The sequence below is a fragment of the Eretmochelys imbricata genome, chromosome 12 (genome assembly GCF_965152235.1).
Source record: "Eretmochelys imbricata isolate rEreImb1 chromosome 12, rEreImb1.hap1, whole genome shotgun sequence".
Lineage (NCBI taxonomy): Eukaryota > Metazoa > Chordata > Testudines > Cheloniidae > Eretmochelys > Eretmochelys imbricata.
This window is the reverse complement of record NC_135583.1, coordinates 13,916,702-13,932,508: the sequence shown is the minus strand read 5'-3', so window position 1 is coordinate 13,932,508 and position 15,807 is coordinate 13,916,702. Positions and strand designations below refer to the sequence as shown.

Below are 15,807 nucleotides of genomic sequence, written 5' to 3'. Positions count from 1 at the left end.
GTAATGGCATGATTGTTGAAGAACAGAACTTCTAGAATTTATACTATTTCTATCAACATCTTCAGTTATTACATTAACACATAAAAATTAATTACATTTCTTTATTAATTACTAAAAGACGACTGCAATTTTTAGAATAGTCTAATCTAGTAACACTTACACTTCTAAAATTGCTGTCCCTTAAAATTCAGATTAACTGAAATCTGATTCAAAAAAATTACCAAAAATATCTGTTCCGGCACTCCTGCGGAACTCCTTTTGACTGAAAATGGGATTCCTCCAGATCAGTGGTGGGTAACCTGTGGCCTGCGGGCCGCATGCGGCCCATCAGGGTATTCCACTGGTGGGCTGCGAGACAGTTTGTTTACATTGACCATCCACAGGCATGGCCGCCCGCAGCTCCTAGTGGCCGCGGTTCGCCATTCCCCGGCCAATGGGAGCTGCAGGAAGCAGCGCAGGGACGTGCTAGCTGCCACTTCCCACAGCTCCCATTGTCTGGGGAACGGCGAACTGCAGCCACTGGGAGCTGTGGGCAGCTGTGCCTGCGGACCGTCAGTGTAAACAAACTGTCTCGCAGCCCACCAGCAGATTACCGTGATGGGCTGCAGATTGCCCACCACTGCTCCAAATAGAAAGACTGGCATAGGAAATAATAATAACTAACACACAAACAAATCAGAAGAAAAAGGACCATGGAAGCAAGGGTTTGTATTGGTAATAGAGCTAGAGGAATCACTGCAGCAAGCTTGAGTCCTGCTAAGGACCCATTGCTTACACTCCTATAGATTTGCAGCCATGTATATCAGTGCTATGATAATGCACTTAAACCCTCTGACAAATCCTCAGCACACCCATATTCCTTTCCCTGTGGAATTGCAGATACATTCTCAGTACAGTTGAGTGTGAAATTTCCTCTCCTTTTCTCCTGCCAAGCACTGCATCCTTTAAACTTTATTTGGCCCTTTTGTGGGTGCAGGATTTGGACCTACATTTCTTATATACAAGGACAGAATACTCAAGTGTTTAAACCACTTCCTAGAAAGTAAACTAAGGTCTCAATTGAGCAAAGTACTTAAGCACATGCTTAACTTTTAGCATGTGAATAATAATATTGAAGTTAATAGTAATATTCTCATACTTAAGTATCTTGTTGAATTGGAACTTAAAACAGAACTTTTTCATTTGGGACTTTAAAGGTCAAATGTGGGAGGAAATATTTCAGTGGATGAAATGTATTAAAAATTACCCTGTAGGTAAATTTCAGAGTAACAGCCGTGTTAGTTTGTATTCGCAAAAAGAAAAGGAGTACTTGTGGCACCTTAGAGACTAACCAATTTATTTGAGCAAATAAATTGGTTAGTCTCTAAGGTGCCACAAGTACTCCTTTTCTTTTTGCCTGTAGGTAAATGATGCTAAATGCATTTGAGTTCAGTTTATCTGAAAATTCAGAGATGCAGAGAGAAAGTTTTTTATTGTCCTAGAATTAAACTACAACACCCCCCCCCAAAAAAACCAAAACAAAACAAAAAACCACCAGTATTTTGCAAAGAAGGGAGGACCAAAAAGCTGATAATGAACAGCAACCATCTGCTTTTGAGCATTTGATCGATTAGGCGGACAGAAGAAATAAAACATGCAAAACAATCCCTTTAGTAAGGGCATTGGAAATCCTAACAGAAAAAGGATCTGTGGCATTGTGAATTTATGAGGAAAATTGAGAAATCAGAAAGAATGTTCACTAGAATGGAGCCAATACTTAGTCTAACTGGCCAAATTCAGTTATTGTTTGGGGTGGGTTTTTTTTTTTTTGTTTTTGTCGTTTTGGATTTTTTTGGTTGTTTTTTCAGACTGAAGATTGTCTTCAGTACTTTTTATTTTAGAGTGGAACTTTCTTTCACACCAATTACAAACTTACAAAATGTCCTGCAATCCAAAGTCGCTTAGTTAATGACTCCAACATTTTAACTTTCCAGAATGAACATTCTGCTTTTAAAACTCAGCCTAAAAGTCCATTTAAATATAAATAATAAACTGATTCTTATTCTTAACATAGACAGTTTGAGCAGAAATAGTGGAGGTGTCCACAGTATACTTTTAGAGGGCATATCTCAGAAATAGTGGAGGTGTCCACAATATTCAGAGGGGTTTATGGAACACAAATTTTGAGAGGAAGACCTATTTTTGTTAGCTTATGCTTATGCTCAACTGGGCTTCAAGCAAAGTTTGGTGGAATAACATTTCCTAACATAAGTGCAGCTGGGGAGAAGGGATAATTGAAATCATAAGGAAGAATACATATCCAGCTTCAGGGATTGCATATGGTTTACTATCATTTGACCCAAATTGCCTTACAAAGATCAGGCCTGCATTGGTGTGAGCTTGCTAGTGTTGAAGACTTGTAGGGAAGATAAATTCTTGATTTGAGGCCATCTGGTGTAATATTTAAATTCAGGGGAGTGATTGGAGTGGCAATTCTTCTGTGTGTGGAGTCCATCCATGAAAACTCCTTGATTCTTTTTGCCTGTTTAGGTTAATAAACATCATGAATAATGGTGTGACCTACAAGCTTTTTTCTCCTGATAATTAGGTCTGGCTGGGTATTTCTGAAACCATTTTTAATAAAAAACAAACCTTAAGAGACATGCTTTAAAAAGCGAAGTGTGTGTGTTTGGTTTTTTTTTAAAATACAGACTTAAAGTGGGTGGCTGTTGTGCAAATATCACATACATCTCTGCCCATGCACCTCAATCAGACTTGCAAAATTCCATGTGTGATGCTGGTAAACTAGGTGCCACCTCTTGCCAAGTCTGTAGGCATCAGCTGAGCACTGACAAATTCATAGCTGGAAATCAGACCAGCTCACCTATATGTTAATATTGTTCAAGATAGGTGTTGAACATGTAAGAATGTGTTTAGTGTTTAGATTTTATGAAATGGTTATAAGTTGCTGCATGCATTAATCTTACTTGTAATGTCTATATCCTGCACTATAAGGTAATATGTAAGTTATGCTTTATAATTGTAAAAATGCTTGCTCTGAACTTGTGAACCTAGGCAGGAAAAGTGCTCAGTCCTGCCCATCCAGAAGAACTATCAAGACTTAGTGGACCATTGTGGAACATCATGACTCAAAGCCTGGTTTAATGGCCCTCTTATACCCATGAAGGTGCTATGTGAGAGAAAGCTCGTCCCATCAGCTTGAATTTGGAAGAGGGAAATAAAGACAGCTGACATGAAAATTTTTCATCTCTTTGCTGTCTGGACTCTTACAAGGGCTGGAGCTAAGAAACAAAAAAAGCAGAGATCACCGGGGTCAACCTGGCTTAGCCCTAAAAAGACATTCAGTTCTGACAGATCACAACATCTTTGTCACATTTTGGAACCACAGACTGAACTCTTTTGTGTATATATGTTGCCTGCTTTAATCTGGAAATAACTCTCTCATTTCTTTTTCCTAGTTAATAAATCCTTGATTAGTTTATTATATGCTTGGCTACCAGCGTTGTCTTTGGTGGGAGATCTAAGGTACAAATTGATCTGGGGTAAGTTTCTGGTCTCTTGGTACTGGGAGCAACCTGAATATTTTCTGATTTTTGGTGTAAGTGACCATTTATTACTAAGTCCAGTTTACCTGGGGGCAAGATAGACTGGAGCGCCCAAGGGAATTATCTGTGACTCCATGGTAAGACATTGCAGTGATCCAGGAGTTCATGTTTGTTACTGGGTTGATGAAATCTAATGATAGAATATACCACTAGTTGGGGGGGGGAGGAGGGGCTCTGCCCTGCTTTTGACAGTCTGCCCCGAGATTGGCACTGTCAGTCATGAGCAACTCCAGACAGCGTGACACAATGGTATCCAGTTCTACACTCTTCTTAGTGTATGTCTCCACTGCAATCATGGGGTGTGGCTGCAGCTCATGAAGACATATCCCAACAAAAAAGCCACGGCAGCACAGATTTCAGTGTGGGCTAGCCATACAAGTTACTAGTCAGGGTTCTAGGTGGGCATGTCCAGTCCATGCTGAAGCTCGCAATGCCACAGCTTCACTGCTTTAACAGCAGAGCTAACTAGATTCAATGTAGCTAGATTATGTCTACACGAGCTACAATCACACACCCTGGTTGCAGAATAGACATCCCTTAGGGCTGACCCAACTTTCTTTGACTTAAATGGCAATTGGACTGGGCTCTTCATGAGAAGTTCTAATTATACTAAAATGTGAAAAAGGTATGCGTGATTTGAGATGAGACGAACAAATCTGTTTTTCTCATTTGAACCCAAGTCTCATCTACTATAATTTACAATGCTACCTAGCTTTCTTGGGTTACTGCTTTATGTTCTAAATGCAATGTAAAGGCTTCCTAAGCAAGAAAGTTGTACTGGACACAAATGATAGCTGCATATAATTTGCATATTATTTGTTTATGCTTGCAAACCTGTACCTGCACATGTATTACATAGTCAGATCCGTAAGTGCCTGACCTGAGGGCCAAGTTTTGAAGATGACTGAAAATTTACAGCTTAACTTATGTATATAGAAAACCTCTTTTGCATGCATAATCAGGTCATTAGGCTAAGTTACCTGATGTGTGTGCACAAGTTTCCTATTTCAGTTTGAAACAGATACACATAAAAACTGAAGGCTCTTTGAAAATTTAGCCCTTGATATTTCACTTCTGATATTAGAGGCAGACGCATTTAAAATATGTTTTTCTTAGATTTTCATAATTTCCCGAACAGAAGCATTTAATTGCCATAAATATACTGACTGACCTGTTTAATATTGTTGGACACTGGGCTAGGAACAATACAGTCATCACTGTCAGTTATTATTGATTCCATGGCATCAGTTGCCTGTCTTTTACCTTGATCTGTTGGGGAAAAAAACAGTTAAAAAAATTCTGTATTTGCAGTCCATCTGACATTTGTTGAGAAACCTAGGGGCATAATACTAGTTTTTCTAATAAATACAGTTTGAGAAAGTCATGCAAATCTTTTCTTATTTGCAGACCATGAAACAAGCAAATCGATGACTACTAAATGGTCTAGAAAGTCCCTTGTTTTTCTTCTGATCTGCTAAAAACACTAATGGCTATGATCGTGGAAACAGAGGTACAATTGTATCAAATCTCCTGTGATAAACAACAGTGTAAACAAAGATTAGTTTAATATTGGAATTAAGGCTGTCAAATTATTTAAAAAATTAATCATGATTAATCCCAGTTTTAATTGGGCACTTAATAACAGAATAACAATTTACATTTATTATAAATATTTTGGATGTTTTTCAACATTTTCAAAATATATTGATTTCAATTACAAATACAAATTACAGAATACAAAATGTAGAGTGTTCGCTTCATATTATTTTTTTATTACAAATATTTGCACTGCAAAAAAGATAAACAAAAGACAGTTCAATCTACAAGTCAAGCATGAAGAGGCACACAAAAGTTTAGAGTATCTGGCATGTAAATACCTTGCAACACTAGCTACAATCGTGCCATACAAACACCTGTTTTCACTTTCAGGTGACACTGTAAATAAGAAGCAGGCAGCAGCATCTCCTGTAAATGTAAACAAACATGCTTCTCTTAGTGACTGGCTGAAAAAGAAGTAGGACTCAGTGGACTTGTAGGCTCTTAATTTTTACATTGTTTTGTTTTTGAGTGCACTATGTAAAAAAAAAATCTTTCTACATTTGTAAGTTGCATTTCACAATAAAGAGACTGCACTTGTATGAAGTGAATTGAAAAATATTTCTTTTATCTTTTTTACAGTACAAATATTTGTAATAAAAATAATATAAAAGTGAGCACTTTGTATTCTGTGTTGTAACTGTAATTGATATATTTGAAAATGTAGAAAAACATCCAAAGATATTTATAATAAATGTCTATTGGTATTCTATTATTAACAGTGCAATTAAAACTGTGATTAACTTTTTAATCAAGTTAATTTGTTTTGATTTAATTGCTTGAGTTAACCGCGATTAATTGACAGCCCCTAAAAGGAATATTGCATTAAGCTTTGATTTCCACTGTTTAGGTTTCAGCAGCTTGCACATAAATGACTACATTGCAAAATAATTTTTCAGAAACAGGTTAGGGTTGGATTCAGGCAGACACTTCTACAAAGCCTTCAGCTCAGTTTTGCTAGAGTAAAAAAAAAAAATAAAAAAAAAATAAAAAGCAGAGGGAGTTAACTCTTGATGTCCTAATGGGAACAGAAGGCCTAACAAGAAGCTATAAACAACTGAATATAAAAATCTTGTACCCTGTTCCTGCCCTTATTTAGTAGGCAAGGACTCAGCTTGATTCCCTGATACTAAGCTTAAAATAAGAGCTAGAACAGGATGACCTGACTTTTGTAGTCTGTTTATAAATCTGCCTCTAATAACTTGAAGTCACAGATGTGATAAGATGTACTGCCCTCTCATTGTCTGAGATGATCTCTGATATTACTGTTGGCTGTTATCTGCAGACAAAAGAGGAACATTTTTTAAAACAGTCTTTAGAACATCACTCTTCTGAAGGGAGAATATAAAGACGTTAAAACAGAAGCCAGGTTTCCTTTAATATTTTATGAAACTAGGTCAGATACCAGATTTTTGCATTCAATTACTATATAGCTTCCTGTTGGGTTAAGAATAACACCAACAAACCCACCCAGGCACAGTCATGAGGAACACCAGAATATAATTTCTGTCATGAACCTTCTTATAATGAGGTAGCTCCCACTGTCAACAAAAATGCTTAAAATGGAAAGAGAAGTAGCTTTATTAATTAAATAGATTCATTTATAATTTATAAAAATAAAGTTACCTTCTGGTTCCAATTCCTCAGTTATTTCTGTTTCATCTCCAGAAGTAGCCACGCTCTGGTCAGCCAATTGACCCTCAGATAGCTGAGAAAGGTCATCTTTTTTCTGCTGAATTTCTTCAGAAGTTTCCTTTACTTTATCATCTGCCACTCTTTCCTGTATAACCTCAAATAAGGCAAGCAATATAAAAGTAGGTATATTTATAGACATTCTGTGGTATTTATAACACCTACTAGAATAGGAAAAGCTACTGAGACTTAAAACTTGAAGATTTATGGCTCGTATGCATTATATATGTGACCTGTTAGTAATGATATAGCTTAAACAGGATAGAGAGCAATGAAAAGCTCATCAATTATCAACTGCAATAACAAATATCTGACAGAGTAAAAAGGACAAATTAATAACAATTTACATTTCTAAAGATATAATTCATAAAATCTCTTGGCATCTGTCAACATAAATGCAGCCTCTGATGGTTTCAAAACATTTAACTTGTATTTTAAACCATTTATTTTTAGAAAAATTATTATTCAGATGGTATTTTTATAACCTTGATTAGCGTTTATGCGGTGTCTTCATGAACTGAAAATGGCACTAAAAAAGAGCCAGTTTAAAAATTATATATTTAATGCCTCAAAAATCGAGGGTAAGAGAATGCTTTAGTTTATAATTTTCTCAAAAGTTCTCTTCCCCCCCTCTTTTAGATCCACGGAAATCACAGATCATGGTACCTTTTCCAGTATGTACCAAATCAGGGATATTACACCCATCAATTCTGCTGGACTAAGTTTTATCTGCTCTCTAGGGAGCCCAGTAAAGCTTGTTACCAGATCATTTTCTTTCTGGGTCTGATTTCTCTCTCCAGTCAGACATTTGAGCTGCACCTGTCCCCCTACAATATTGGAGGCATGGGGCTCCAGGGCTTCCAATAACCATTCTATTCTTGGGCCAGGTGAATCCCTCCACTAGTCTAGACCACTGCAGCAATACAAAGTAACTTTAAGAAGCCACTGAGGACTCTTCCATCAATTGAACAGTTCTCTGCTGGTATGAAGCTGGCTTTAGGCCCTCCATTGGCATAGGAGACAAACCAGAGCTGGGACACTGTGTGCTCCAGACAATCCTTGGCCAGTGGAGCATTCTTTATGAAAAACAGTGGCAGTGGCAGAGCTCCCTTTTTGCAGCTCACGAGATGATCTCCTAACAGATGGAGCTCCTTGTAATCTTTGGCTCATTCTATTTGGCCTGCTCTGCCTTAAGGGGAGGAGTAACAAACAGAAAGAGCGCAGCCAGGGGAACCAAACCCCTTTAAATGTGTTCCCTGGAGGTAAATTGGGGGAATTAGCTTGCTTATTTGCCCTCAAAATAAGCTTTAAACAGAGGAATATGAATGTAAAATCAGGAACACTGAACCACTGTTCTGTTAGCTCACCAGACTGATAATTTGTCAGGAGCACTGACAGGACATAGCTGCTGCCAAGTTTCTGCCGCAGCCATTGCTGGCAGTAAGAGAGGTGTAATCTAAATGTCTTGGATTTGGAAGGAAGGTCAGGTGCCAGAAATGAATATCCTTGCACAGGTTTGCAAAACTAATTATCCTTATTTTCCTCTGGGGAACAGAGAAAGGTAAAGTCTCCAGTTCAGAGTGATGGCAAATGTGACTTCACTAGTGTGATACACTGGACAGGTGAACCAAAAGGTGGTTATCCAACATTTCAAGAGATATAAAAGAAAAGAAAGGGTAGGTTTAAAATAAATTATGTATTTAATACTTTTCTTACCCTTGGTATTTTACGTATTCAGAATATATTCCAAAATTGGTGGAATTTTTTTGCTCTTATCTAGTGATCATCTTTAAAGGGAGGGAGGAGATGCATTTAATTCAAGTGTTAAAAGCATAAGGAATTATGTAGGAATATTACTAACTTAGTAGTGGTTGAGAGGAAATAATGTCAGTCACTGAATCACCTATATTCCAATGCATTTAATGAAATTTCCTCCATCCAAATACTGATCCAGGCTTAGCCTGCTAAATGTATTTTTTTTCTTCTTTCTATTTCCTCTGCATGTACAGTTGGAAGGCTACATACCGTGTAAAGAAGCAGTAAGTTGGACAGCAGCCCATAATGGCAGTATTATGCACGGTCCTTCCATGAACTCTAATCCTTCTTGGCACTGTACTTTTGATTCTTTAATATATAACATGACTTGTCTTGTACGCCTGTATAAAACCATTTACTAAAACATTCATTTGACCTGCCTGACAAATCAAGTAATTTTTTTCTCTTAGATTCTTATCTTGGATTTCCTAGTTACTTAGCAGTTGATGAACACACAGCACTTGGATAATAATGTTGATACCAACTTCATTCCTGACCACTTAGTCAATTTCTCTACTCTAGTTATTCATCAAGAGAACCAATTAAAATTCTAATTACCAAACAACTAGAATACCACTGTATTACAGTTTTACTCTTAGCGCATGACTAAACAAAGCTGATATTGAATTTTCTGCTACAGCTATCAACATATAAACAGAATTCAAGCACAAATTGGTATATGACATCATAAAACTTGAACCACCTCATACCTCTGGAACATTTGAAACAGTAAGTGTGTCAGCCTTAATTTTTTGTGAAACTTCTTCATTGTCTGCATCAGCAACAGGGCTCTGAGGTATTGGCACACAATAAGGAGACATAGTTAATCGATACTACAAAAACTAACACATAAAAGGCAGGCTTTCAGCCCAGCTTTCAAATGAACCTCCTTTAAGCAGCTGCAATTATTTGTATTGTCAAAAAGGTCACATGAATATCTAAGAACCAGAGTATACCATACCCAGACAAAGTAAATAGACTACTAAGGTTTACGTTTATTTCTAACCCATTTGTGTTTCTGATTCTCTTACACTAATACAGTGCTGCAATGTCTGGGCCATAATCCATACAAAAAGCTGTTTTGATTCTTTTTTTTTTTTTTTTAATTAATGGAAACTTTTACTAATATTACTTTTGCCAGGAATTTAGGTCATTTGCACAGCAAGGCTGGGCTTTTCAAAGAACAGAGTTGAGCACCTAAATCCTACTGAATTTCAATAGGGTTTGGGCACCTAACTCCCTTTGAAAATCCCAACCTTATGCATCAAATTATACCTGCAAATCAGGTAGACAGACTCCAAATAGCAAAAAATGTTTCTTCAAATATTTGTGGAGCAAATTAGGAAGGGGTGGGGGAATGGTCCTTGTGAATAAATCTGGTCCCAAAATATGTTTATATTACTTATATAGAAGTCTAATGTGACTAAAGTTACATTTAAGTGGAAGCCTTACATATTTCATATAAACACTCACACACACTTCCTACTTTCATTTTTCAGATTTAGGCTTTTGAAAAAGTTTGATTCCATCAGTGCTGAATTTGATCTTTTATGGTGAACTTACAATAGATTGACTTAGTTTATACTTATGCTCTTTGGTATTTATTACTGTTCAAAACAAATCTGACTAAAATTTAACTGACAGTAGGAAGAGTTGTAGATCAACACTGATACTATGTTTTTAATATGATTAATTAAGGTTATCAAATGCATTTATGAACAGAAGAACGTAACTGTATATAGGCCAAATATAATTAATACACCATATTAACAAATAATAAACTACACTTAACACTCATCTCAGGACATTTTACAACTGACGTGAGGGACTCCATTTTAGTTAACTGGCTTCAGCTGATTAAAATAGTAATTATTGGTACAATAATTTGTTTAAATTATTGCATGAGTACATTTTCAACACATAAACTCTTAAGAAAATACTTAAACCTCACTGGAATCGGTAGTATGCTGACATCCATAAAAGACACTTTCTTGTCTGCTAGAGCAGTACGCTGCCTTGGTTTGGGCTTTGGTGCCTAGGATAAATCAATATAATTAAAAAAGGTGTTTGTCACAATGTAGTACTGGCCCTTTAAGAACAAAGAGGCCAAAGCACCCATGACTCATAAGCTGCTTCCTAATTAGCACCTGGACCACAGAAATGGGGAAGAAACAGAGAGTGGACGAGTCAGTCAGGAAAAGGGCAGGTGAGAGTTGCTTGGGAGCAAGTGATCTGTAAGTGAGAGCTTCCAGACACCAGGAGACTCCAGCAGGTCCCTGGAGAAAGCTATAGGTGGTTACTAGAGGAAGGCTGAAAGCAGGAGAACAGCAAGAGGGGTTTGCTGTCTGACCACTCCAGCCACACAACAAGCGCCAAAAGCCTGGAGAGAGCTGAGAGCCAAAGAGGCAGGCATGCCTGTTCTGCCACAGCCTACCACCTCATAATTCTGCTTCTGAGTGTCTGTTTTTCCTCTTGCGCTCTCCCAATGTCTGTATTTCTCTCAGTTCCTTCTCTGGGAACTTTTAGGTGACAGGTAGAAACAGTGGAAGCTAGCATTGTTTGGAAAATTAATGAACAATATTGAAATATTTCCCTGTAAAACCTGATTGAGGATTTGAAATTTACTTATTTTAAAAACAAAAAGGTAAATAATTTGAAATGTCTAGAAAATGGTTCTATCTAAAAAGGTTAGTGTTTGCTTTGTCTCTCCTTTACAATTGTCTATGTGTACAGAAGACTTTTAAAAGCTTCAAAAGTGATAAAATAGAGGCCTTTTCTTCCAGCAGAAATCCAACTGGTGGTTGTATGAAGTATTTCTACTAGTCTCTATTAAATCCACTGTATTGTAGGGATTAATCCTACTTGGCAAGGTTGATAGGATGACCTACTGTAATAGGTCTTTTCTATCTCTAACTTCTTTGAATTTGTTAGATTACTTACTGTCATTGATGAAGTAAAAGAAGGGGTGAGGATTAGAGTCTGCACTTCTTCCTTCATTGGTAATTTAGTTGCTGTTGATTTTTCATTTTGGATGTAACTCACTAGGTCTGCTGCCATTGCTGATCCACTTGGAGGTAGATAGGCGAACCTCCATTTTAGTTCAATGTTGATGGTGCCAGAAGAATGTCTTTCAGAATCTGTTAGTTCAAATGTACCTGAAAGGAGAGTGCAAAACCCATCTAGCTATATAGTTAACATGCAAAGTGAAACAACAGCATGTAATACAAGAATTATAGAGGAATGGCATTCCGTTTCTTGAGCTCCGTGCAGCACCACAACCAAGACAGTCTTTAGAATATTAATTCCAAGCAAAAGGATACATCCTATAATTTCAAGTCTCACATGGAGAGTATTTTAAAGCAAAGGATTTTGAGGGCAGGCCATAAGTACAATAGGGGAAAAGGTAGTGCAAAACAGTCAAAGCTTAATGTATGTGTCACTCTTTCCTCGGAGGGAGTTACCTTGGAGAACGAAATTTCAGTTCATGACAATGTAAAAGAATGCCTATTGTTGAGGTTCCCTTAGCGAATTTGTTCAAGATTGACTGGTTACATCCACAGCATACGTTAGAATGGGAGCCCAACAAATCAAGCATATCAGTGGTGGGATCCAAATGCATACAGGTTGGAGGCCCCTGTCAACAAGGATAGTGAAGTGTTTATGTGCTAAACTCTTTATGTTTATTCCTTCCTTCGGGATCACGACTGGGCTCAGGAATTGGAGACAGATGTGTGTGCATAATATTGTGTATATGGCCCATAGGTTCACATATTGGGTCTCACTAATGAAGCATTCCTGAGTCAGCATGGATGGAAGGGCAATCTATAGGGAGCAAAGGAACGGATCAAAGAGGGGGAATACTTTGGGACCAGCTGATACCCCTTGTACACTCTTTGGCAACCTGGTAACAGCCACTGGATGTGACTGTTTTTCACCTCAGTAAAAATGATTTAGGAATGTGTGAGGAAATCAACTTGATGATCAGAGCTAAATGGGATTTGGCGCAGATTTTTTGGCGCAGAATTTTTTCCTTGGAGTGATGATTATTTGGTCTGAACTGATACAACAGAGCATACAGAAGGAAGCCATCAAGCCTCCATGGGTTGGAAAGGGTACAGCAGTGGTTCTCAACCTTTCCAGACTACTGTACCCCTTTCAGGAGTCGGTTTGTCTTGCATACCCCCAAGTTTCACCTCACTTAACAATTACTTGCTTACAAAATCAGACATAAAAAATACAAGTGTCATCGCACACTACTACTGAAAAATTGTTTACTTTCTCATTTTGTCTGTATGTAATTTCAGTTTGTACTGGTTTCGCCAGTGCTTTTTATATAGCCTGTTGTAAAACTAGGCAAATATCTACATGAGTTGATGTACCCCCTGGAAGACCTCTGTGTACCCCAAGGGGTACACATACCCCTGGTTGAGGACCACTGGGCTAGGGAGTACATGAATATGGAAGTGGCTAAATTCATATGTGACCAAGAGGATTGGTAATTACTCATCTGGACTTATCAAACTGGGCACCCGAGTTATTCAGAGAGGATGGGATACACCTAACCAACTGGGCAACAGATATACTTTTGTTTGATATTGAGGAAGAAATCAGCAAATATCTGGGAACCTTGATGTATATGGGTGAGGGGGTGGGGGTGAGGAGAGGAAACAGCCAAGGTCAAGTACTTCTTGTGGAAGGTATCCCCAATATATGTACCTAAGGTATCCATAGTGCATGTAAATCCATTCTCCAATCATGATGGAAGAAACATGGGTGGAGATGGATGAGGATAAGGGTAAATATATGGTCGATCGTGCTGAAATTTGGGGATGGGTAAGAAAATAAAAAGTCCATATCTTTTAATGGCACACATTTTTAGCCTGCCTGTTTGCATGAAGGAGGTATTGTAGCTGATGTCTACCATATAGTTTTCGAGCAAGGCCTTGCTGACGGGGAGTGCAATTTGGGCCAATGATCATGTGTGCAAGATGTTGATCACTTTGTACTGTGACTCTGACTTCTTCAAGCAAGATTTGTAGTGAATCCACTACTTTCTTAAAGAGGTCTTGCAACTGCTTGAAGTCGCCTGCTCTAGATGGTGGGAGAGGAACAACAGTTTCATCAGGAAACATGAAGAAATGTTGATCACAGGTGTAGCCTCCTTGTTTAGTCTCTCCTGCTGTTCCTCAAAGATCCTCAAGAATTGGTATCTATATGCTGCCCATGGGTCCCAGTATGGCCACTGAGGTGGTGCAAAGGGCCTGGATGGGGGCATCAAGGGTGTTCATACCAAGTGGGTGGGCCTTGTCTACCCTGGTGATTGATCGGTTTCTACATGGCTAGATCAATGATGTTGTCATATAGAGCCTTGCACAGACACAGAGTATAGGTAATACCCATCATCTACCTCGTTGTCGCTTGACGGGGTGTAGCAGTCATGGATGGTGGAGGAGATTGTCTTGGTAGCATATGTAAGTCAGGGGACTGGGACATAATCAGTACTGCAGTCATGTTGATGCCTAGCAAAGGTGATTCAGGCGTCTCCGAGACCATCAAGTCTTTAGGGAACAAAAATTCCTTTGGCATCGAAGCAGCTGTTGGCTGAGCAGAGACTGTTGAAGTGGAAAGAGTCAACGGTACTGGAGGTATTTTGTGGACCGACAAATGGCTAGCAGATATTGCCCTAGCTTTTTGTGGAGCTGAAATACTCAGTACCGATTCTCTATAAGACTCCATTGGTTCAACTTTAGAGGAGCTGCATTGTTCTTCGCAGATCCTTTCCCCTCGACAGTACTGATCTAGCCAAGCCTGCCTCCTTATGATCTTTGGGCTTATTGGTGGTACCAGTACCTGAGGATCATGCAGCCTTGTGGGTACCTAGTCATGGGTCACTCGGTACCAACATAGTCAACCTTGTAGGAGAACCCATTCTCTTGGCTGATTCCCTACTCGGGAGACTAGTGGCCTGCTTTTTTGAGACTTTTTGAGAGGAATCCAAGGATGCTGAGCCAATGATGTTGATGGGATCAGCCTCACCAGAAATTGCCATATGGGGGGGAGGAGAGTAATGTCCCAGGTCTGGAGGCTGGTCAGAGTTAGCTTTCCATCATGAGCCATCTTGACTTTAGCTCACATTTTTTTCAAGCTCTCAATTTAAGTTTGAGGCAAAATGTGCACTTCTGAGGCACCTGTTACTCTCTGAGGCAGCAAATGCAGTGGGAATGGCCACAGCTGACAGGAATGGCTTCTCAACAGGCAAGGCAACATTTAAACCTGGGGGAGCCAGACTCTTTTTAGGGTTCACTTCCCAAAAGGGAAGAAACCAAGTAAAATTAACTTACACTAGGGTAATAACTAGGGCTCCGTGTCTGTCATGGAGGTCATAGAATCACACATTCTGTGACTTTCCGCGACCTTTGAGACTTCTGCAACGGCCACTGTGGATGACCCCAAGGCTGCCTAAGCAGCTGACCTGGGTGTCAGCTGCTCAGGCAGCCCTGGGTACAGCCACATCAGCTGCTGCTGGAACAACTCCACAGGAAGCCGCTTGGGTGGCCCTGCAGCCAGCCGCACCAGCTGCTATTTGGGCAGCCCCAGGCAGCTGGCCCCAGGGATCACCCGACCTGGCCCCGGGGACTGCCTGAGCAGCAGTCCTGGGGTTGGATGGAGCAGCCGCTGCTCAGCGACCCCTGGCAGCTAGGCCTGCTGGCCCCTGGCAACAGTCCTGCGGGCAGCTGGAGCAGCAGCAGGTGGATGTTCCTGCCAGTGGTCAGAGCAGCCGCTGCTCGGCAGCCCCCAACAGCTGACCCTGGCACCACCCTGTCCCCCTGAGCAGTGACTGGCCCCGCACCCCCCATCCTCCCTGAGTAGTGGTCCCCAAGCTACTATTTATAGTACAAGTCACGGACAGGTCATGGGTGTGAATTTTTCTTTATTGCCTGTGACCTGTCCATGACTTTTACTAAAAATACCCATGACTAAATTATAGCCTTAGTATAATTATTCCTCAAGCAAAATAAGAATTTTTTTATGTGGGAGCGGGAGAAAAGGAAAAGGAAAGGGGGAAAAGAAAAAGTGGTAACAACACTAACGGAAGCTC

General features: G+C 39.4%; 1 protein-coding gene across 13 annotated transcripts in view; it reads right to left on the bottom strand.

Annotated features, from left to right (window-relative positions):
- The window catches only part of RPGRIP1L (RPGRIP1 like), a 141,314-nt gene that overhangs the window by 48,242 nt on the left and 77,265 nt on the right, over window positions 1–15,807 (bottom strand). For 9 of the 13 annotated variants that reach the window (XR_013347609.1, XM_077830837.1, XM_077830835.1 and 6 more), the window contains 5 exons: window positions 11,649–11,863; window positions 10,660–10,743; window positions 9,419–9,499; window positions 6,828–6,990; window positions 4,777–4,874 (listed from right to left, as the gene is read on the bottom strand). Coding sequence is in view for 11 of the 13 variants with exons in the window: in XM_077830837.1 (XP_077686963.1) it covers window positions 4,777–4,874; window positions 6,828–6,990; window positions 9,419–9,499; window positions 10,660–10,743; window positions 11,649–11,863 (641 nt within the window). In the remaining 2 variants the exon portion in view is untranslated. Of the gene's footprint in view, window positions 1–2,352; window positions 2,522–4,776; window positions 4,875–6,827; window positions 6,991–9,418; window positions 9,500–10,659; window positions 10,744–11,648; window positions 11,864–14,239; window positions 14,321–15,807 lie in introns of those variants that run through there. The other 4 variants (XM_077830843.1, XM_077830839.1, XM_077830841.1 and 1 more) reach the window with 4 other exon arrangements.